A 23,492-nucleotide genomic window follows, 5' to 3' on the forward strand; every position below is an offset into this window, starting at 1 on the left:
CAGAGAATAGCCCCCAGAATATCAGACCTGTGGTTACTTGACAACAGCTAAATCTCCCCCAGAGAAATGTCTGTTATCCTTATTAACAATGATCTTTGGGAAGTAATGGGCATGTCAGTCTAATCAGGAAGGAATTTGTTAGGGTGTTTTCCTAAAAATGATGCTAAAAAAAGGAGGTGGAAAACCGAGTATGGACATAATCTTAGAGTAGACAGATGGATCTAGATCTCACTTATCAGGGAAAATTTCAGTGTATCTCTTAGTTGGAAACCTCAGCTGTCTTATCTTAAAAATGAAATGAAGGAATACACCTCATGATAGTTTGGGTGAGGATTAAATGAGATAACACATGTGAAGCGTTTAGCTCAGTGCCCAAGTACTGCTATTATGATCTCTTTCTAGTCACACTTCAGACACCAAATGTGTAGGTGTTTTCCTTGCGCCAGCCAATTCTCCAGCTCTCCACCTTCACCATCTGGGTGTCCCACAATTTAATTCAGTTCTTACACCAACTGTCCTTGGTTAGGATCAGACTCAGCAGATTAAGGGCTCAGTTCCACAAGATGACCCCCACCCTAGATGCCAACTGCTGATCTGAGCCACCTGTATTTCTGACTGACCAGCTATCAAGTAAGGAGATCTTCACAAACCCCTCTTCAGGTTTGATCATTTGCTAAACCAACTCACAGAACTCAGGGAAAACAGCGTACTTACCATTACCAGTTTATTGTAAAGCATGCAAATGAAGAGTGAGGTCTGGGGTAAGGTCCTGAAAGATCCCCAGCACAGGAGCTTGTGGGGAGTTGGGGCATGCCACCTCCCAGCATGTGGGCGTGTTCGCCAGCAGGGAAGCTGTCCAAATCTTATTGCTGACATATTTTATGGAGGTTCCATTACATATACATGGTTGATTAAATCATCAGCCATTGATGATTAACTCAATCTCTAGCCTTCCTCCCCCGAAAGATTGGGGTTTGGACTGAAAGTTCCAACCCTCTGATCACATAGTTGAGTCCTCTAGCAATCAGCCTCCATCCTAAAGTCCACCAGGAGTCACCTCATTAGCGTAAGCTAAGGTATGGTTTATTATGAATAACAAAAGTTGCTATTATTAACATAGGAGGAATGCCATTTCCCACCCATGGCTCTTTGAGCTAAAGGTGTAGGGGTTGGGGGTGGGAAAGAGGTAGGTTGGAGTGCTGTCTGCTGCCAGTGATGTCCCAAAGGGCACAGGGCAGGGAAAATAGGGAACAGGTAGAAGAGGGACCTGATGAATTAGAAGAAAAGGGAGGTAAGCTTAGAGGAGAGGCTGGAGAAAGGGAGAAGGGAACCAGGAGTGAGCAGCTCAAATTGCTAGAATTCTCTTTGGCAATATTGGGACTTCTTTTAAGGAAACCAACTGTTCTAAACTTAGAGACTAAATATCAGTTTTCATAGAAGAGGAAGGACTCTGTGGAATGGGCTGGATCATGAAAAACTACAGGCTGTGAAGATACAAATAGATTGCAAAAGAGAAAGCACAGTCATACTCAAATGGACTCAACCCCTGGTGGGTCCTTCAAACCCACAGCTGACTGAAGGTGGGATTAACCTTTGTAACATAGTATTTGCAGCATCAGCTCAGTGTCCCTATATACTCACCAAACCTTCCCCCAGACACCCTCTCTTGGGGGAGCTGATTCTGGGCACTTTCTTGCTGGCTATTGACCAGAGACCACAATTCCTCCCCATGTGGGTCTCTCCATAGCCTTGTCTGTATACTCATGACATGAGGATACTGGCTCGTGTCCTGTCTACAGGAAGCTGGCTTCCTGCAGAGCAGACGACCCAAAAGAATGAGTGCATGTTCACGATGAGAAGTGGCAGCCCTTTTATAACTTAATCTCAAAACTAAAATACCATCACTTCTGCTGTATTCTGTTAATTACAAGCAGGTCCTTAACAAATCCAACACACTTAAAGGAAGGCAAATTAAGCTCTACCTTTTGAAGGGAGAAATATCTAAGAATTTGTGAGCAGATTGAACAGATTTTTTAATCTGGTTTTTTTAAGAGTAAGTGATTTTTTAACCACCGTAATCCCAAAAGACTCTCTAGTTTGCTTTTCTAAGCCTTCCTCCATCCCAGCTGTGTCTCTGCCCTCTGATTCTTTGGGACCCCCTCAAATATTAAATCCTCTTATTGACTTAAGTTGATGTTTAATCAGAAATCATTTTTAAAACAGTCTGAGGTCTTGAAATCAGTGAGAAGATGTCAGAACCAGGGACTTTGCTGCCTTGCAGAAAGTGATGTCTGGTGGACTGGAGGAGGTTGACGGTCATCTTAATGGTGGATCAAGCCAATTCCTATGCCCCATGAATAATCACCCCTCCACAAGGCATTCAGATGTGTGGTTTTGTAGGCTGGCTGAGTCATCTCCCTCTATTTCACCAGGTTGATCTTAAAGCAGGAGGCAGCACGCCTCTGTAAAGTACCAGATGGGAAATACTTTGGGCTTCACATGCCACATATGGTCTCTGTCGCATATTTTTCTTTGTTTTTATTACAACTCTTTTAGAAAAATGTAAAAACCATTCGTAGCATGCAGGCTGTACAAACAGGCCTGTGGGCTGGAGTTTGCTGACCCCTGCTCTAAAATAATCATGGAAAGATGCTCATTGCATCCTCAGGAAATATTTAGGTGTGCTTCTCCATACCCCCAGCCATAAAAACAGAGTATCCTTTCCATGTTTCTAATGTATCTTGCTTGAGGTAAAGAGTTGCAAGTCCTCTTTTCAGGTTGGATACATTTTACATAGGCTTTCTCTCATTCCTTCAGGGAGACAGAAACAGGCTCAGAAATTAAGTCACTAAAATGATTAATGTGGTACTGTCAGAAAAGAATTATGAACCTGCAGGGTTATGGTCTCTCAGAGAACTCATTTTTCGTTTCTGTCCATCACGTGAATAACAATAACCTTCTCCAACAAGCAGAATGAAGAATGTATGGACTGCCAGTAAGTATTCCTCACTGCGCAGTAAGTATTGGCACCGTGAAGACTTTATATGGCAATGGTGATATGCTGGGAATTTCTGTCAGATCTGGCTTTTAATGGGAGAAAATAATCCAGTCTTCTGCTTTTGACTTTGGATCTTCACTGTTTTCCCAAATATCAGTAAGCCTCATCGGTGACATTGAACACACACACACACACACACACACACACACACAATCCTGTGTCTTTATCAGCAACTGGAATCAAAATCCTTGGATAACAATTATTTTTTTTTAATCAGCATTTTAATTTTACCAGAGCATTTATTTTTTTAAAAAAAAGTATTACTTTGGTCTGTGAATCAACAAAAGACGGTGTGTTAGCATACAAATGTGATTAATGAATTCATACTAGAAGAGGCAAAAAGAAAAAACAAAAACAAGACTAGAGAGAAATTAAAAGCTGTTCATCATATTTCATATTTCAGATAGCCCCAGATAAGTAATGCTGCTTTCATATTTTATTACTATGCTCAAACTTGTAGCACTACAAAATTGCTAAATCGGTGTACTCAATGAAAACCCTACAGGAAAACATGGAAAACTCTTGCAAGAGTAGGGATTTTTGACTATGAAAAAGGAAGATATTTCAGGAGGCAATGAATCTCTGCTTCCTAAACATAACAACCACAGTCTTAAGTCTTTGTTTAACCCTCTTAAAGCTTACCTTGTAGGACGGTTATTAGTTGTAATTAAAATGGACCAAAATTACAATATAATTAGTTTTCACAGGACAGACTTTGAAAGATCATCTTTCATTCTGGAATACATAATGCTTCTTCCTGTAATTATTTGTTTCTCTAAATTATTCCAATCATAAATTTAGTCGCCAGTTTTAGAGGAAATTATTCATTTGCCATTCATTTGGATGGCTCAAGGGATGAAACACCTATATTTGAGTATTTGTCCAGACATTGTCATATGATCAGAAAACCATTTCATCTAATTTGACATGTTTTTGACTGACCTTGTCAGGCAGAAGGCAGCAGGCATTGCAATACTGTTATCTGGGAGTTTTCTGAAGAAAACACTCACAGAGTAAGTTTTAAAAACACAAGCCATTTTGACACTTCTAGAAGGTACAAAGCCTCTGGGATAAAACAGGGAAATTGGTTCCACCAAGTCCGGAATCATCCAACATTGGTAATGTGAATTGGGAGAGGTAGAGTAATTTATTCTCATAAACAAACTGCCAAGAAGATAGAAAGTCCTGAAACCCTTTCTGGAGCTGCTCTTGTGCCCATGTTCTCCTTTGGTCCTCCTGACAGGAGTGCTCCCTCGTCCCCCACCATCCAGCAGTGGCTCTCTGCTCCTCCCGGCCTCAGCAGCTCCCTCCTCAGGGGGTTCGATGGTTTGGGTGGGGAGGGGCTCTGTGTATTGGATGATTGTCCCTAGAACCCATGGGAGGGGGAGGCCAGTGACTACCAGGCAGGCTGATTTCCATTCGGAATGCATGCGGTCTCCTCTCGTTGATCCCGGCTGTCTGATATATATTTTTACCAAACACGTTTCTGTGGAGAGGAGACAGCTGGAATTCCTTTAGAGTTACCCCAAAGGGCTTCAGATAAGAGCAGACTCCCGCAAATTGACCAATTTGGCAGAATGAACAAAGTACACGCCAGAATACTGTACAGCTAGAGATTCATGTGTCGTTTTGGGTCTGCGGCATCATCCATACGGGCAATACTTAATTGTCTGTGGCCTACTTGGCCACCAGGAGAGAGGAAACAAATGTTCCTATTTGTCTTTCCATGTGGCATTGGATATTTACATTGACTTGTCGTCTAAAATAACATCAGCCACCATAGACAGTGTCTGCCTAGTCCTTAAGTCTATTGACTGGGTCAGGTGGCTATTAAGAATGTGATTATCATCACAAGGAAGTGATCCACTGCCAACAGGTATTGCTCTGGCACAGGGGAAATAGAGATACCATTGGGAAGAGAGCATACAAAAATATATGTAGAAAATTTTATTTATTCAAAGTGAAGTAAGACCCCAGTAACTCTTTGGACATGTCTAATAGTAATTTGGAGGTATTTAAATTCAGGACCAGGAGAGCTCGATTCTCAGTAATTATAGTACTAGTGTGATAGTTAGAAAGACTAGATAATTAAGAGTGTTATCAGAGGTGATGGGTTAATTACTAAATAAAAGTGATTTATGCTGAATTGAAAATGACATCTGATGCCTTCTTAAAGCACAGCTTGATGGGAAAGAAAACATGAGGATTTTGGCCACACATAGGAAAAAGAGAAATCACAATAGGTCTGGAAATCACAGAATGTATGCAGAATAGGGATAAAGAAGACTGATGTTCTCCTTTTGTTCAGGCTGGTCAGGAGGGCTCACAGTTGGATATATTCCTATCTGTGACATAAAAGAGAATAGATATTGGAAGCAACTATTTCAAACCATTGGTCAAAACATACCACCCAGACAATATCACAAAAGAGATAAATAGAAACCTAACCAGGATTTTCAGCAAGTAGTGTAACTTTATTTTAAAATGACCACTTTATTTTTTTTTTTAAGTCTTGTGCAAATTTTCTTGATGTTATTTTAGAAGGCTTTCTAGTGGGCTATTTTCCCTCTCCATCTGCTTAGCTTCCCTTCCTTTCTACTGAGATTTCTCTATGCCACGTTATACCCACAACCCCCTTTGTTTCCCAGGCTCAACGACAGCTCCCCAACCTCCAGTGTTTCCAGGCCAAATGCTTGGATGGGAGTCCAGGTAGCATTAGAGCATAGTGATGAATCAGTTTCACTTGGAAGCAGATGACCAAGGCTCATAGCCTGTTTCTGCTCCCCACTAGCTCTATGACTTTTGGGAGGGTTATTTAACTAAACACCATTTCTTCACCTACAAGACAGAATATTGTACATATCTATGTCCGGAAGTTGTTGTGAGTGTTAAAGGGGGTAATTTCAAGGTCTTACAGTAGAGGCTGCCCACATCAATCCATGCTTCACAAAGCAGCCATGTGAAGGGGAGCCTTCCGCGGCTCCCTGCTCCCCTCCTGGAAGCCTCTGCCTCCTTAGCCGAGGGTCCAGGGCCCCTTGTGGTCTGACCGCTGGTCCTTCGTCTGCCTCCTCTCCACGCTCCACTCACCTTGCTGAGAGGGCTCCTGCAGTGATTCCCAGACCCTCACCATCTCTCTCACCTCTAGTCTTGTTCCCCACCTTGGAACGTTCCATCTCGCCATTAATTCATCCCACTCTGTTTGCCTAGATATCTCTCGTTTAGGCCCCGCTCATGGCCCTTCCTGGGTGGTTCAGATGGTAAAGAATCTGCCTGCTCTGTGGGAGACCCAGGGTGGATCCCTGGGTCGGGAAGATCCCCTGAAGAAGGGGATGGTTACCCACTTCAGGGTTCTTGCCTGCACAATTCCATGGATAGAGGAGCCTGGCGGGCTATAGTCCTTGAGGTTGCAAAGAGTCAGACACGACTGAGCAGCTAACACTGTCACTTTTCATGGTCCTCACCAGCTGTACTTTAGCCCCATTGGCTGCCCCCAAGTCTTCAAAGATGCTAGGGTCTTTTTCACATAAAGGTCTTTGGACAAGCTCTTCACCTGGAACACTCATCTCTCTCTCTCTCTCTCTGTGCCTTATTAATTTCACTTAATAAATGCCTTGTCAGCTCAGATGCCCTTTCCACAGGAAAGACCCCTCTGATAACTTTCTTTGAAGCCCTCCTGGCAACCTGAAAACTTGCCTCTATTAGCACTTATGATTGAGGACAGTATGTAACTATTTGGCTTAAACGTGTCTTACTTAGATCAGGTTCCCTAGAAGCCCACCCTAAGACAAGGATTCAACGGCCAGCAGTTGATTTAAAGAGTGATTCCAGAAAGACAGGAAGCAGAGTATGGATGTGAGACAGGGGAGGGAAGGAGATAAATGCAGGGCTGGGTCTCTGGGAGACCATGTGGGAATCTAAAGGTGGTCCCACCATGGGGGCGTGAAAGCAGCTGTCCGTCATTGGTTGAGGGCTACTTCCCAATTGGCTGCACAGGGCCAGCATCACGTTGAACTAGGAACAAATCCTACACACAGTGCCATGGTGTCCACGGGAAGAAGCCAGAGCATGCGAGTGTGTGGGGATCAGAGGTGGGTGCCAGCAACACAGTGGGGGTAGACAGCTTCAGCCCCAGTGTCTGTCTGCTCCACTGAACCCTCTGTTCCAAGACTCCATTCTCCCTAATTATCTTGAGAGCAGAACCATCCAAGAGAAATATAATTGTAGTCACAATGTATACACAACTTTTAATTTTTTTTTAATTTTGAGGTTTTGTTTTTTTAATTTTGAGAAGCAATGTTTTAAAAAAAGATGTAAGAGAAATGGGCAACATTAATTTTTTTTGGTTACTAAGTTGCTTCTGACTCTGTGACCCTATGGACTATAGCATGCCAGGCTCCTCTGTCCTCCACCATCTCCCAGAGTTTGCTCAAATTCACATCGTTTGAGGCAATGATGCTAAATAACCATCTCATCCTCTGCTGCCCCCTTCTTCTTTTGCCTTCCATCTTTCCCAGCATCAGGGTCTTTTCCAATGAGTCAGTTCTTACATCAGGTGGCCAAAGTATTGGAGTTTCAACTTCAGCATCATTCCTTCCAGTGAATTTTTTCAGGATTGATTTCCTTTAGGATTGACTGGTTTGATCTCCTTGCAGTCTCTAGAGTCTTCTCCAACACCACAGTTCAAAAGAATCAATTCTTTGGCTCTCAGCCTTCTTTATGGTCCAACTCTCAAATCCACACATGACTAATGGAAAAACCATAACTTTCACTGTTCAGATCTTTGTCAGCAAAGTGATGTCTCTGCTTTTTAATATGCTATCTAGGTTTGTCATAATATGAGATAAAATGCTGTGTTTCTCTCTGGCTTGTCTCAAGCTTCCGTTTTACCTTGTGCAGACAGGTACCTCTCAGGAAGACACTCCATCCATCTTTCTTTTGTCTACTCCCAAAGGGAAAGTCTTTTGTCTTTCAAATAGCCTAATTTATTCCCTCTCCACCATCTTGAACTTTGTAAGTACTCAACAAACATTAGTTCATGACAAAGATACCTAACAGCTTTTGAATTTATTCATGGGATGATTCTTCTATTCAAAGAACATCTTTATATACTTTTCTAATATTCCACAAAAAAGTAAACCACTGTTTTGTCTTGCCAGTTCTGAATGTAACATCTGCACAGAGCACAGTGTGTGACTGTTTTAAACAAAATGTGTAGGCACACCAGTTATCTCAATTCAGAAACATAAATGACAATGGTGAGAAATGTAACTTATAGAAGGAAATTTAACCTGAGGGCTTAAAGTTAATGAAAAAGTGCAATTGTTGTTTTGTCTGTTAGAGCAAAAGAATCTTATCATTGCGCTAAGCTTGATTTTGGCCATAATTTTCCCAGTTATGATGTAGGCACCAGGTTATGTTTCACAACTGGAAAACCAGTGTAATTTATAACCATAAACCCCAGCATAAATTGATTTCTAACCCTAGTTGCACCATGGATTCATTGGAAGACTTTTGGAAAGTTGCTTAATCCCCCTTTGTTTCCTATTCTTTAAAAAATGCCACATTAATATGTTTCTTATTATTGTCATTCCTTAATGGTTATTGATTGTGTTTTGTATCTCTGTGAGGCATTGCAGCTTCCCCAGGGAAGACTGTGTTAATGAATAGTGTTTGTAAAGTACTTGGAAATCCTCGGATTAAAAACTAACCGTATCAGAGTATAAGTATTTATACTAATATGCCATATGGGAGAACCATATGCCATCTATTAAGAGGGCATGTGTGATATTGAAAATAGTTGTCTGGTTGTGTTGCCTTGTGCTATTTTTATATCAAGATGTGCCAGGGCAAGTTTTGGTATGCCAGCGTCATACCTTAATTGAACTATAAAGTTCAACCCTGCAGCAGGTATCTGTTGAGTTTCTTCTCATACGCTTGACCTTCTACTTAGCAACTCACACAGTATATGTAAGGGACAGTTGCATACTACAGTCTCATGAGTTTCTTTTCCTTGAAATTGCATCATACTTAAGTCTCTCTTAATAGACACATATGCTTTAAAAATAGCAGGTTTAATTATTTTCTCTTCCCCCTACATCCACAAATAGGCAGTTTGGGGACATTTCTAGAGAGAGGTGGACCAAGATAATGGTCTTCTCGGTCCTGTATTTGAAGACCGGCCATGGGCCTTACACGCCGTCTGTGGATGCAGCGTGGCTGTAATACTGATTGAGGAGAGGCGCTGCTGGCAGCCAGAACACTGCTCACTGTCTCCCCAAATGGACTCTGTGTGCGCCACTCCATCACCAGGAGGTTCCGACCCATCGATCTGGATAACTGTGTTGTAACAAGTTCCAGACACAACCTCCCCTGGCCTGGAGAAGGGATTCCTTCTCCCAGGCAACTGTTCCGGTTGTTGTTCAGTCACTAAGCTGTGTCCGACTCTTTGCAATCCCATGGACCATAGCACGCCAGGGTCCTCTGTCCTTCACTGTCTCCCAGAGTTTGCTGAAATTCATGTTCATTGAGTTGGGGGTGCTATCTAACCATCTCACCCTCTGCTCCCCTTCTCCTCCTGGCCTTCAACCTTTCCCAGCATCAGGGTCTTTTCCAATGAGTCAGCTCTCCGCATCAGGTGGCCAGAGTGTTGGAGCTTCAGCTTCAGCTTAAGTCCTGTTCCAGTAAGAAGACAGAATGGTGACAGGTATACTCTAACTGCAGCCTGGGCTCTGTAGCTGGGCCGTCTTTCTTGAAATATTGTGCCTCACATGATGTAGGAGCCCAACCAACCTGGTGGTTGTGAAATAGAAAATAATTTTCCCTTTTTTTCCTGATTGACAGGTAAAGTAGCCGTGCAAGTCCAGGTAAAGGATGAGCATGTTTCATTAATTCACAAATATTTGTTAAGCATCATATGCTCGGTCTAGATTCTTAGGAGACAACAGGCAAGTAACCCAAGATTCCTGCCTTAGTGGAGCTCATATTCCATTAAGGATGGATATGCATAAACAATGAACGTTAACACCTACCTAAATTAGATATTAGAAGGTGATCGATGATCAAAACAGGCAAAAATAAAAAGCAGATCAGGATGAGGATGGAGTGTGTGGAGGTGGGGAGATGTTACAATTTTAAGGGGCATGTTCAGCACAGTTTGTAAAGGGGACATTTGAGCAAAGACTTGAAACACGTGAAGGAAAAGGAGTCTAGGCAGAGGGGCTGGGACAGGCAGTGCAAAGGCCTGGGGAGAAGACAGTCTCATGTGCTGGAGAAACAGCACACACAGGCCAGTGTGGCTGGAGGGAGGGAGAGGGGAAGAGACTAGGAGCAAGTCAGAGCAGGGAAACAGCGGGTCTCTATCACATGGGGCCTTGCCGCCTTTGTGTGGAAATGGTATGATCAGACTTAAACATTTCAAAACAAACCTTCCAGGCTGAGAATAAGGGCTGTTGCCCTAAACCAGGAGAAGTGGAGACAGAGACTTGGACCAAGGTGACGGTGAAAACAGATGAACTCGAACCACTGGTGTTCCCTACAAAGCACCACATTTGATTTTTAGGAACCATTATTTGTGATCAAAGAGACATGACATTTTAAAGCTAGCCTAGAATTTAATAAGGTTCAACTAGAGGGTGAAATAGACACTGTACCTTTTCTTCATCAAGAACTGGAAAAAGGTTTTAACGACAACAAAATAATTATTGCTTAGGGGAGGATGAAGTTTCCTTCTTAGCCCCTTGGCAGGTGTTTATGGAACCCTGCTGGATTGTGGGCACTGTGCTAGATGCTGAGGATGCCTCAGGAACAGCATGGACATCTTTCTCAGGATTTACAATTTAGCTGTCAAAACTCGAAAGAGGTCACAGGAATCTGCAAGGCAAGAAAGACCTCAGGTTTTGGCACAATCTGGCCCTGAGTTTTAAGTCTCAGCTCTGCCACTAACTGTGGGGCTTCGGGGCAGTTATTTGACCCCCCACAGCCTTGAAATCTTTATCTGTAAAAATGTAGATAAAAGTCTAGCCCAGGAGGACTGTGGAGGGCTTCTCGGTAACAGGTCAGAGGTGCGGAAGTGCCTGTCCCTGGGAGGTAGCAGCTCCGGTTCATGTCAGATGGTGATTGCCTGACCGTGTACACCTCTTTGATCTGCCCTGGAATACACACTTGAGGCCTTTCATTGCAGTGGTGAGGCAGGCAACTCAGGAACTTAATTTCCTAAGATTCATATATTTAGATCAATTGGCTGACAATACCTCCAGAACAAATGTTTAAAGGTTTGAAACTAAACTTTCTGCCTCACTTCTTTTGTTCTTTTCTTTCTTTCATCCTAAAAACCTCTATGCAGAGTTGAGCAAGGTTAGGCATTCACACTGAAGTGTGGGTGGTAAGGTAGGGAACCAACCTCTCCCACCACCCACTCCAACCAGCCAGGATGTGGTTGAGGTCAGGAGGGTGTCTTGGTCTCAGATTGAAGGTGACTAAAGAAACAGGACAATGAAAGGCAGTTTGTGATGGTAGATTGCCATGAAAAGTATTCTTAGAAAATTTTCAAAGACTTGACTGTGGCTTCCGTATTAGGAATGTCATCACTGCTGGTCTCCTGATCTTGGTAGTTGCATTGTGGTCATGGAGATGGTCTTTGTAGAAAATACAGACCAGAGTATTCAGGGCTGGCAAAGGTGATAAGGGGGTGATTATGTCCCCAACTTACTCTATAATGGATCAGGGCAAAAAAGAAAGTTTCTTGTACTATTCCTGTAACTCTCCATTGTTTAAAATCATTTCAAAATATCCTTACTATTAAAGAACAAATTTAGAGTTGTACCTTTGCACCCATCTGGCTTCAGTGTTGGAAGAGCTAGTTTCTCAATGTTCTTAGTGTTCTGCATTAACTTGTATGAGATTATAGTTTAATTTTCAGCTATTATGTTAAGTATCATTTTCCCATGCTTCCAGCAAACAAATACTAGTTGTGTTTCCAGGAAGGCAGCAGGGGACTCTGGTATCAGCTGACTGGGTTGAATCCCTGCTGACATCACTGTGGGATCTCGGGGAAATTATCTAACATCTCTGTGCCTCAGTGTCCCCACCCACGAAATGTGGATAATAATAACATCACCTCATTGGGTTGTTATGAGAATTAAATTTGATAATCTATGTAGAGCATTGAGACACTGATTGGAACGTAGCCAATATTCCACACGTGTCAGCCGGTATTAACTAGGTATTACCCTGCTACCACGTAGCTCTATTAAATAAAGCATAAACATTCATGGCAGTGCCTATTCATCAACAGCATTCCTTATATAAGCTGAATTTATTTTTTGAGTGTCTTCTAGAGAGTTTTGGAATATGTAAGGATATAGCTGTGTGGCAAAATACAAAATTTAAGACTGAATTCTTTATAAATGAAAAAGTGCTGAGTTTAAAAAAAAACAACAAACTGAGACTTCCTGACCTGAGAAAAATTAAGATACCATTGGTATTAATCAGCTATTATCACAATAAAACTATATAACAAATCACCCCAAAATTCAGAGCCTTACAACAAAGAGATTTGTTCTCATCCTCAGAGGTTTGCAGGTTGACCGTGGGTCTGCTGATGTAGGCTGGCTCCGTTGGGCCGTTGGATATCATGCTGTGAGTTTTCTGGTCTTGCCTCCAGACTGTGATGTGGGTCAAGTCTGCTCCTGGTCTCTCTCATCCTCTTTAAGCCAGTGGCTACAGAGGCGTCATCTTGTCATGGCCAATGGTAAAATCACCAGCACTAAGTCCAATTATGCTTGGACTTTGCTCAAGCTCTTTGCTCCGGTCATGTCCACTGACAGTTCATTAGCCATATCCCTGGGTCAAGTCCAACAGCAGTGGAAGGACCCTGAGATTTATGATCCCTTACCAAGGAACTCAAGAACCGAAACCAGTAATCCAGGCTGCAAACCACTGGGTTTGAGTTGCCTGTGCCCTGCCCATGTGCAGAAACCTTGGAAAAGATAACTGTGCTCGGAGGCAGCACACGTCAGGCTGTTTCCCCAGCAGCAAGGTGCGTTTGTTCTGACTTACCTCTCTTTCCCCTCCCATCCCTATGCATATCTCACAAGAGGAACTGCAAATATCAGGATAGCAATTTGTAACCACGACATTGAAATTTTGCCCTTAAAAAGCTCATCCATATAGAATTAAACATGAACAGCACATTTACACAAATTTACTTTGTTATCAATGGGAGACCCTACTGCTTGCCACTTACAGAATTAATACTCACAAAGGGTAGGAAGGAAATGGGCCTTATAATCAGAATGTCAACAATCTGGGGAGATGGTGGACTCAACATCCCCCAAAACACACCTCCAAAGATTCCACTCAGCCATAAAAGGTTTAAAGGAAAGGAGGAGAGTAACCTCAGTTAATTACTGAGACAGGGGGTGAGACTCGTCCCTGTCCCCCACTGCGTCAGGCTGTTGATTTCTGTCATCTTCCCCTAGACACTGTCTTGTTCACACAGCTTGGTCACACAGTTTGCTCATGAGATTACCGAAAGGGAAGCTCAGGAAGCGATCTGGTCATCTGTTAATTGTTTATTCTTCTTTGATCTACAAGTCAGGCAAGGTTTTATGTGATTAAAAGGTTTGAAAGGCGTGCTTGGGCCGGAAATGAGTAGAGGTGGGGGTGCCTGGCTTAAAACTTAGTTACAGTGTAGCTTTGCTACAGTGACAGGAAAAGGGGCTTTCTGCTGAGGACAGTTTGCTTCAAAGAGCTGCTGGCAAGTTCCCGCTTGTCAGAACATCATCCCATTTCTGTGGGATTAGAGGGGAAGGTCTGTCTTCTGGAACTTCTTCATGTCAACATGGTGTTCTAGAGTGGAAGATGTCAGCGTCTCTTTCCTGACAGTTTTAGTTGCCTGCTCTCATATATGGGCAGGATAGACTGCAATTATATTGATGCCAACAAAGACAGAGACTACTACGGGCAGTCATGTCCATTTCGTTCCCTTGAGGTCAGTTCTTGGAGTCATGCTGACCATAGACTCAGTGCTTCTCGAGACGGAGGGAGGGGCTTCTGGCAAGGCTGCAGTCTGGCATCACACAGTTAGTTTTTTTCCCCTCTGGTGGCAGTTATGGTAACTGCAAAGCAACTCAAGAACATGCATCAGATGCTGAGTCTGCAATGCTGTTGTCCTGATCGTGAACTTCTTGGTTTTGTACTTGAGAAAGTGGGAGAGTTCCAGCTTTACAGCAGGAGTCTCTCATTTTTATTTCTATAAAATCCCTGAAATATCCTTGCATATAGTATGTGCTCCATGCATATGGGCTGAAAGAATAGAGGGCAGAGGTTTCATACTGGAGAAGTAAAAATAATTTAACGATTAGAATTTGCACAGGTCACCATGCTTGTAGGCGTGGGGAAGTAGTCTTATGTGACACTCAACATGAATGAGGTGGAAATTTATTATTGGAAATAAATATGGAATCCTAGAGCTATATTAACTAGGAGAATTTAGCTTCCATGTGACATTTTTTGGGCTCACAAAATAGCCTGTCACTTCCGTATATTTCTTCACATTTATTGTGAGCCTTTTAAATCCCTTCTAATAACCTCAAGTTTACATTCCACAGTCTGCTTCACTTTTTTATTGTTTATGTGCTTCCTGTGAAGACAGCTAGACAGACAAGGCCACAAAAAGGAAAGCTTGTCCTTATCCAATACTTATGGGTAACGGTGTAATGGGATTTTTTTCTTTCCTACCAGAGGAAGCCCGCTGTTTCACTCAGAACTCACCCATTTGAGGCATTTTAAATGGATGGGATGTTAGAAGCCAGGCAAACTGTCCTTCTGAAAGTGAAATGAATGCTAGTCTAATTGCCGGAGAATGTATCAGTTGGGCTTGGAAAGCAAGACTTCTACACTGGCTCCCCCTGCTGGCTCTGAAGATGCACTGTCTTTGGAAACTGATGAAAGCAATATACCTAAACCTTTTCGTTTGAGGGCAAGGCACTCAAATGCCAAATATAGCATTCTTCTAGAAGGCATTTACTCCGTGATAAACATACCAAGTGTTCCTTGAATTTGCTTCCAAAGGGCAGAAATCCTGCAACCCAGAGCACCCCACAGCCAAGACTCTGTTTTCCAAGTGGAAAACAAAACATGCCACTTGGGCAATTTCATTAGGGAGTGGGACCACCGCGGACGCGGGGATTAAGGGTAAAAACTCAGTAGCCATAGGTGAGATAAAGAATCAGACTGTTTCTTACGGTTGTAACGTTGGACGTGGGGGCTCTGAATTTCCTTTTCATGTGTTTAGGACCGCTGGGACCTTCCTGCGACTTAACTGTTGTTTCTCTTTCCCTTCTCTCTTTCTCTCTTCACAAGAAAGCTTTTTACCCACACTCAATGAGAGATGCGGTGACCAGATTAATTTTAAAAACAGTCGGTCACTGCAGACTTCAAGCCTATTGTAAAATCTGCGTTAAAAGGTCTGGCTGTCGGGGGAGACAGGAAAGCTGGTAGATTTTTCCTGCTTGAGTCTGAGTCCATGTGGTTGGAGGAAGGCAGAACACTGACCTATGGCTTTGACACGTGCTCCTGGACCAACTGGACCTTGTGGACAGGAGCGGGAACATCAAGGATGACCGCTGCCTTCCTATAGCACCTCCCTGGAGAACCAGGACAGAGAGATGTCAGAAATGTCCTTGTAAATATGCCACGGAGAACCTTGGGTTTGGGGAACTGCAGAGCCACCCCTACCAAGGTGATACTATGACCCTGTGGCAAATGGCACAGTGCTGGGCAGAGGGAATTTGTTGTGGTTCAGTCGCTAAGTCATGTGCAACTCTTTGCGACCCCATGGACTGCAGCACGCCAGGCTTCCCTGTCCTTCACAGTCTCCCAGAACTTGCTCAAACTCACATCCATTGAGTCAGTGACGCCATCCAGTCAGCTCACCCTCTGTCTTCCCCTTCTGCTCCTGCCTTCAATCTTTCCCAGTGTCAGGGTCTTTTCAAACGAGTCAGCTCTTCGCATCAGGTGGCCAAAGTATTGGAGCTTCAACTTCAGCATCAGCCCTTCCAGTGAATATTCAGGGTTGATTTCTTTTAGGATGGACTGGTTTGATCTCCTTGCAGTGCAAGGGACCCTCGAGTCTTTTCTAACACCACAGTTGAAAAGCATCAATTCTTCAGTGTTCAGCATCCGTACATGACTAGTGGAAAAACCACAGCTTTGACTATATGGACCTTTGTCAGCAAAGTAATGTCTCTGCTTTTTAATACACTGTCTAGGTCTGTCATAGCCGTTCTTCCAAAGAGCAAGCAAGGGAATTATATACATGCTCTGGCTGTGCTGGGACTTAGTTGCAGCATGCAGGATCTTCATTGCATCACGTGGGATCTTCCATTGCGGCCCATGGACTCTAGTTGTGGCACATGGGCTCTGGGGCACAGGCTCAGTAGTTCAGGCAAGTGGGCTTAGCTGCTCTGTGGCATGTTGGATCTTAGTTCCTTGACCAGGGATCAAACCCATGTCCCCTGCATTGCAAAGTGGATTGTTAACCACCGGACCCCTGGGGATGTCCCCACCCTTATACACTTTATTCATCGATTGCATCCCTTCCCCATGTCAATGTTGCTCTTATTTGTTTATTTATTTTTGTCACTCTGTTATAAACTTTTTCTTTCATTCAGGTCAATTTCAGATGTTTTCACATTTTCCACTCTCCTCAATAGGTTCTTTTGCAGAACTGCTTGGTGAAAGGTTCCCTCACTGCCGCCGAGGCTCTTATTTCAGCTCCACCAATCGCGTCCTCCTCTGGGAGGATGCCCATCCTCTTGCCTCTGGATTAAGTGTTGGTAGTTGTAACAGATGGTGGGTCAGAGCACTCAAGTACAACTCAGTTAGGTGGTCTAAGCCTGGCTGGGGGTCAGGAATTTTTAAAGGACTCAGCAGGGTGATCTTTCTGCTCTTTGTGATCTTGGCTGAGGTCATCAATCGGGTGCATTCAGCTGACAGCAGGACCAGGTAGGAAGGTGGGAGATGGCTTCATCCACATGCCTGGTCCCTCTGCCACTCTCTCCCTGTCCCCCTCGCCCCTCGGGGGGCTCACTTGAGTGTCTTTAAGCAGGTGATTGGCTTCCCAGACACAGAAGGGAAAAGCTGCCAGTTCTCTTAGGCTTTGGCTTGAGGGGCCCAGAGAATCATGTCCACATTTCACTGGTCTAAGCAAGTCATAGAACCAGTCCGAACTTAAGGAGTAAAGAAGTAGATTCCACCTCTTGAGCAACAGGGCGCTTTGGCCATCATTAACCCGCGTGTGGTGATAACTTCTGTTTCTCTGTTTTCTGTACTTAAACTGTGTGTCTTATATTTTATTCCTTTGTCTTTATATAAATTTATCATTTAAAAGGATTTCTAAACACATTTGGAAACCCTCCCAGCAATGAGTTCTAAAGTGATGCCTTTATTTGCTTTGAAAAGTTTACTTTTTTCTGCACATAAATCCACAGAGATATATTATATACAGTTTAAGCCAAAGGGAAATTTTTAGCTAGTTTCTAATATATAGCCACCATTATATCTGCCCAGTTATTTATTTTTCAAGGAGTTATGTATTCCAGCATAAACTTGACCAGCATCATCTGTTCAAGACAGAATATTTTATAGCATAGAAATGTTAGACTGTCCTATGTAAAACGTAAAGTAAATGTCTGAGAAATTAATGGGGTGGGGTGGGATGGGGAGGGGGTGGAAGGGAGGTCCAAGAGGGAGGGGATATTCGTATATGTGTGACTGATTCACTTTGTTGTGCGGCAGAAACACAACACGGTAAAACAGCTATACCCCAGTAAAAAAATTTAAGTAAAAACTGAAAAAAAATTAAGTAAAAATAAGTAGGTTTTTTGCAACATAAATCAAACAGGAAAATAAAGTGCGTAGGAACATAATCAGCCAACGCTCCTTACACGTTGCATATTGCTTGAGTCAAGGGATAAAAGCAAATTGAAATTAAAATCTGTTTGGCACTTTGGGAAGTGCTGTGTGAGAGGAGAGATGTGACTGGAACTGCTGAGTGAATTTTGTTTACCGCAGTTCAGCTTTCCACCAAGCCAAATCATGTGAGAAGGGCCGAGGATAAATGCACCTATTTATGTAGGTAATTTTTCTGTTTCACGCCTCTGATTCATCTCTCTGCCTCGCTTTATGGCGAGCCATGCTACATTGGTTACAATTAATTTCACTGCTGCATATTGGCCATAAAGAGATATTTCATAAATTGACTTGATGTATATTTTTTTTTCCCTCTGTGGTTTTCTTAAAAGATGAGAATGGTCCAGAGGAAAAGCCAAGTGCGGAAGAAATAGAAGAGCAGAGCCAAGAAGCAGGTGGGCTCAGATTTCTTTTGAAGCGTCTCCTCGGCCTCGTCCCCAGAGGTGAACAATAGCTTGACTTAGTGCTTTTTTCAATGTTTATGCCGTTTCACCGGGTTAACCTCAGTGTCCACCCTGGTCTCCCTCAGGTGATCACCAACCCTGCTAACGCGGAGTATCAGGGTCTTTAGTCGGAAGAGGACCCTCTGAGGTGTCAGTCACGAGCTCCTCTTTGCTCCCGTGTGATAGCAGCTGGCTCAGTGATGCTCTGCATGGGCCCAGCAGAGGCTGGAAGGACCGCGTCAGAGCTGGGCTGACTAGGGCAGGTCAGAATCAGCAGGTTTAGTTAGAGGGGAAAAACAGAATGAGAAACATTCAAAGGACAGGTATCAGAGGCGTTTCTTCCACAACACATGGAGTGTCCCGTACTGTTCTGCACTCACTTTTGAAGAGCTGTGCTTCTGTTCATTTTTCTGTATGTTGTGGATGATGCTGTGATGTGGCCTTGACTACCCCACACCCAGCGCTCTGTGAGATCCAAAGAACGGAGGTGCCAATGACATGCTGAGAGATCTTCTGCTGTGGGTTGTAAATTGAACATTTTTAACACTTAAGACTCAAAAAAGATGGTCATCACCTTAGGTTTTTCTTTTCTTCCTCCCCATTTTTATACTCAGGCACACTCTCCTTTGAAAGAACAATTCACACACACGTTATGCAGTTGTCAACATAACCACCCAAACAAAAACCTCCTCCTTCTATTTTTCTGAGTCATTCTTCTGGTTCTAATGAGCCCAATAAGTGGGGCATCTTTAAAACGGGGAGCTCTGTTCATGTGCCAGCCACAGTCTGAGCCTTATGCTGGACTCTTGGAAACAAACCAGGTAGTGTGATAGGTTTGTCAGTGAGAAGTTCCTCCATTAACCTGGGAACTCTTGCTGGAGAACTGAAAGCCTTTACTATTAAACTGGAAGATGGAATTGAAGACGGCCCATCAGAGGAGGCGCTGAAGCAAGGCGCCGGGACCTTGTGTACCTGCTGCTGGGTCAGCCCGCTCCCCTTGCTTAAATGTAGTCCTTGGGATGGAATGAATTTCTGATATAGAAAAACGTTGTCATCCGCACCACCGTTGCCCCCAGCTCCCGGTCACCATGTCGTTATGTTCCGTGGAAGATGAGGCTGCTGTGAAAAGCTGTCACTGTTCTCACTGTTTGAGGCTGATGAGTATTAGTCACCCGGCTGCTGACGGCTGAGGCCGTTCTCTGAATGTTGCAGCTTTACAGGTTTTATTCACTCATTGCGTGTGTGTGCGTGTGTGTGCATGTGTGTGTGTGTTTGTGTGCTCAGTCACGCCTGATTCTTTGCAACCCCAGTTGCTCTCTGTCCCAAACTCTTTATCAACATAAATCTCGCCCACCCTGTTCATACACACACACACACACACACACGTGTACACACACACACACAGGCACACACATGTTTACATGCCCACACATCTGCCTGCATTTTATTTATTCATCTCTTTTCCCCTTAATCAGTTGAGAACAGGCAGTTTCTTTATGGATTTGGGACCGTCTTGCATGTTAGGAAAGAGTCGTAGAACACAAGCCTTCTTCTCCACCTCTCAGATGGACAGACCACAGTATGGCTGCCTCTCAGTGTAGAGAAGATTCCCAAACACACTTCTTGTTCCGCTAAGCAGGGCCGTCCGCCGATTCAAAGCCCAATGGCAGGATTCACCTCGGGCCTTGGCCACTGTCGGCATGCATGGTTGTAACTGCTCTACCTCCCTAGTCCTGGTGCAGAGAAGTCAGAGGTGCAATGGTGGTCATTAAAATCCTTTTGACCTGCTGTTATTCTTCCAAAATAAAAATATCTTCCTTTCATTCGTTAGAAATTCCGGCTTCAATTCTAACTGCACAGCTCTGCACGCCTCTTCCATGTCATGCAAAAAGCACAATCTCCAGCCAGCATCATCCAGCAGTTCTGACTGCTGTCATGATCAAATCAAAGTGGTGGATCTTATTCCTCAAACAGCCACTCAACAAATACCTGTCCAGTGTTCACTGTGGCCCAAGCACTGCTCTGGGCCCTGAAATAGGGCAGTGAACTATAAAGACAGTATCTTTTCTTCCTTGAAATTTTTACTCCAGTGGCAGTGATCCAAAAGGAAATGATAAGAAAAGCACGGTAGTGATAAGCACCTCATGGAGAAATGAGGTGATGTAGAAGGAATCCTGAGAAGGCAGCTTTCCATTGGCTGCACTCAGGGAGGACTCCCTGAGGACAGTAATTAAAGTGAAATTTCAGGGATAAAATGGCAGGAGAACGTTCCAGATGAAGGGACAAGAAAATGCAGATGTTCAGGTGAATTTTAACAGGTCAGAGAAGGAAGTTCAGAGTGACTGGAGCCTGGTGGATAAGGGAGAACAGGGGTGTGATTCAGGAAAACACCATAGGACCAGGTTGTGTCTGATGTAATCAGTAAGAACTGATTCTATTAGAACTACAAGGAGAAGCCAATGGAAGGCGTTTAGTAGTGAGGGAACATAATCAGTTTTAACTAGCTCACTCTCACCTGTGAATGAAAATGAGTCAAAAGAGCCAAAGTGAGACCAGTTGAAAGACTGTAGCAGGAAGGTAGTGATGGCAGTTTCTAGAAATGGAGACAAAGTGGACTGCTGTGTTTCATCCCAGAGGCAGAGGTGACAGGATGTACTGACGGTTTAGATACAGGCATAGAAACCCAGGCTACATCCTAGGCTTTGAGCATCAGTAACTATGTGGATGATGGTGCCACTAACTAGTGTATGAAAACGGCCACAGGGCACAGTTTTTGTTAATAGAGTTGATAGTTCAGATTTGCCCATGGTAAATCCAAGAGGACTCTCAGCCATATGGGATGTCAAGAAGCCACTTAGATATATGAGTCTGGATTTCTAGGAAGAGATGTGGACCAGAAACACAGGCTTGGGTGTCGCTGGTGTAGAAATGCTACTGAAAGCCGGTGACTCGGTGAGATTCACTGGAGAGAACATGTAAATAAGGAGAAGAATCGAGCCTGGGATACCATGGCATCTGGATTGTGGCAACAAGGGAAAAGGGAACAGCTGCAGCAAGAAAGTATTTCAGAAAGAACAAAGTAGACTCTGAGATGCTCCTGAGAAGTCAAGGAAGATAAGAAAGGAAAAATGACCCTTGGATTTGGCAAAGTGAGGTCACTGACACCTTTGAGAAGAGAATGCTGCAAGGAGGATGGAAGCCAATTGGAGTACGTTACAGAGAGGCTGTGAGATGAGGAAGTCTGGAGCAACAACATGGACTGCTCTCTTGGGGAGTTTTGCCTTGAAGGGAAGCAGAGAACTGGGATGATGTGACATCAAGGGAGAACTGGTTGTTTTTAGTTTGTTCTTTTGTTGTTCATAGGAGTTTGTCACCTAACAAAAGAAAGTGATTCATCTCCCATTATCTCCCTACTAAAAAGATTTATTCTCTGTTCTGATAGAAATGTGACCTGAAAGTGATGGTCATGTACATTACAGGCAAAGGATATGCTGAAAAAAAAAAATCTGGTTAGCCTTTCTTTTGTTGAAAATATAGATACTTATTAATTGCTCACAGAATAATATTAATACTATTTCAGAGATTCAGTTTAGTAAGTATATCTGTAAAGTTTAAAGGCATTACCAAGGTAGCCGCTTTTTTACTTTGTATGGAAAAATCAGTCTTTTTTTGAGATATTCAGCACTTTATTATAAAACAGGTTTTTGTTAGATTCTTTTGCTCAGCAGTGAGCTTCCATGGTGGCTCAAACATTAAAGAATCTAATTGCAATGCAGAAGACCTAAGTTGGACCCTGAGGTCGGGAAGATCCCCTGGAGAAGGGAATGGCCACCCACTCTAGAGGACTTCGTATGTGGCGTGAGTAGTAAAGACCGCGCCTGCCAATGCAGGAGACATGAGACGTGAGTTCAGTCCCTGGGATGGAAAGATCCCCTGGAGGAGGAAATGGCAACCCACTCCAGTATTCTCGCTTGGAGAATCCCATGGACAGGGGAGCCTGTTGGGCTACAGTCCACAGGGTTGCAAAGAGTCAGACACGACTGAGCAACTAACACACGTTTGTCCAGCTGTAGGCTGATACAAATGTCCTGAGCGTGTGTGTGTGTGTGTGTGTGTGTGTGTGTGTGTGTGTGTTGTCATGCATTTTTGAGTTATCTTTAGTTCTATAACCTCGTTACTGCATGAAAAAATGTATACATTCCTTTTCCATTTGTCAAGTATTGACCATTCCAAATGACTTTGGTAATCCTTCCCATCTTAAATGTACTATTTCAGTGTTAGTAAGTTAGTTACCATTCTGCAGGCCAAGTGGAGTGAGTCCCTGGAGTGCTGAAGTCCTAAATAGAAAGACCGGCTCTGATGAGGTTAATTGCTGCTGCGGTGGGGGTGGAGGGGGGTGGCAGCGCAGGCCAGGGACCTCCAGGTTCCTTGGTCCCCACCCTGTGCCTGACGGACATGGAATCACCGAGTGACTTTTGGTGCTTTGACAAAGGCCCCCCTTTTCCCGGGCCTCCGCATGGACACCGGCCCGACGCACCCCCTGCAGCCTGACCGCGTGGCTAACGGGATGAGGCGCGGTGCTAAGGAAACCCAGACTTTACACACACACACAGAAAAGCACTTTGTAGAAACTCGCAGCCTTTTACTAAGAAAGCTAGCCTCCCGTTCTTCTAGAGGCGAGGGAAGAAACAAAAGCCCAAAGCCTAACAGTCCCAGTCTTCCTCACCGAAGCATAGTTTGTAGTTCATTGGGCTCAGTCTTACCCAAGGGTTCTTGTTCCAATTGTCATAGAGGAGGGTCACAAACCCGAGCCCCTCCGAAGACCATTCAGTGTCTGAGAGCGTGAAACGGGCTCCCTCTTCCTTCGGTGGGGTGGGAGGTGAGGTGGGCAGGGCAGCGCCCACCCCGCAGGACGGACTCTGAGACAGCGTCTCTTTCTGCCTCACAGACGGTACCAGCACTGCTTCGGCGCCCAGCCCTTCTTCAGAGGAAGCAGTTGAAGTCTGTAAAGATGAAGG

General features: G+C 43.9%; 1 protein-coding gene across 1 annotated transcript in view; it reads left to right on the forward strand.

Annotated features, from left to right (window-relative positions):
- Nucleotides 1-23,492, forward strand: part of LOC133044568 (ADP-ribose glycohydrolase MACROD2-like) — a 900,047-nt gene that overhangs the window by 754,383 nt on the left and 122,172 nt on the right. The window contains exons 7-8 of the mRNA XM_061125972.1: nucleotides 18,364-18,426; nucleotides 23,423-23,491. Of these exons, the coding sequence (XP_060981955.1) occupies nucleotides 18,364-18,426; nucleotides 23,423-23,491 (132 nt within the window). The remainder of the gene's footprint in view (nucleotides 1-18,363; nucleotides 18,427-23,422; nucleotide 23,492) is intronic.

The sequence above is a fragment of the Dama dama genome, chromosome 23 (assembly GCF_033118175.1).
Source record: "Dama dama isolate Ldn47 chromosome 23, ASM3311817v1, whole genome shotgun sequence".
Taxonomy (NCBI): domain Eukaryota; kingdom Metazoa; phylum Chordata; class Mammalia; order Artiodactyla; family Cervidae; genus Dama; species Dama dama.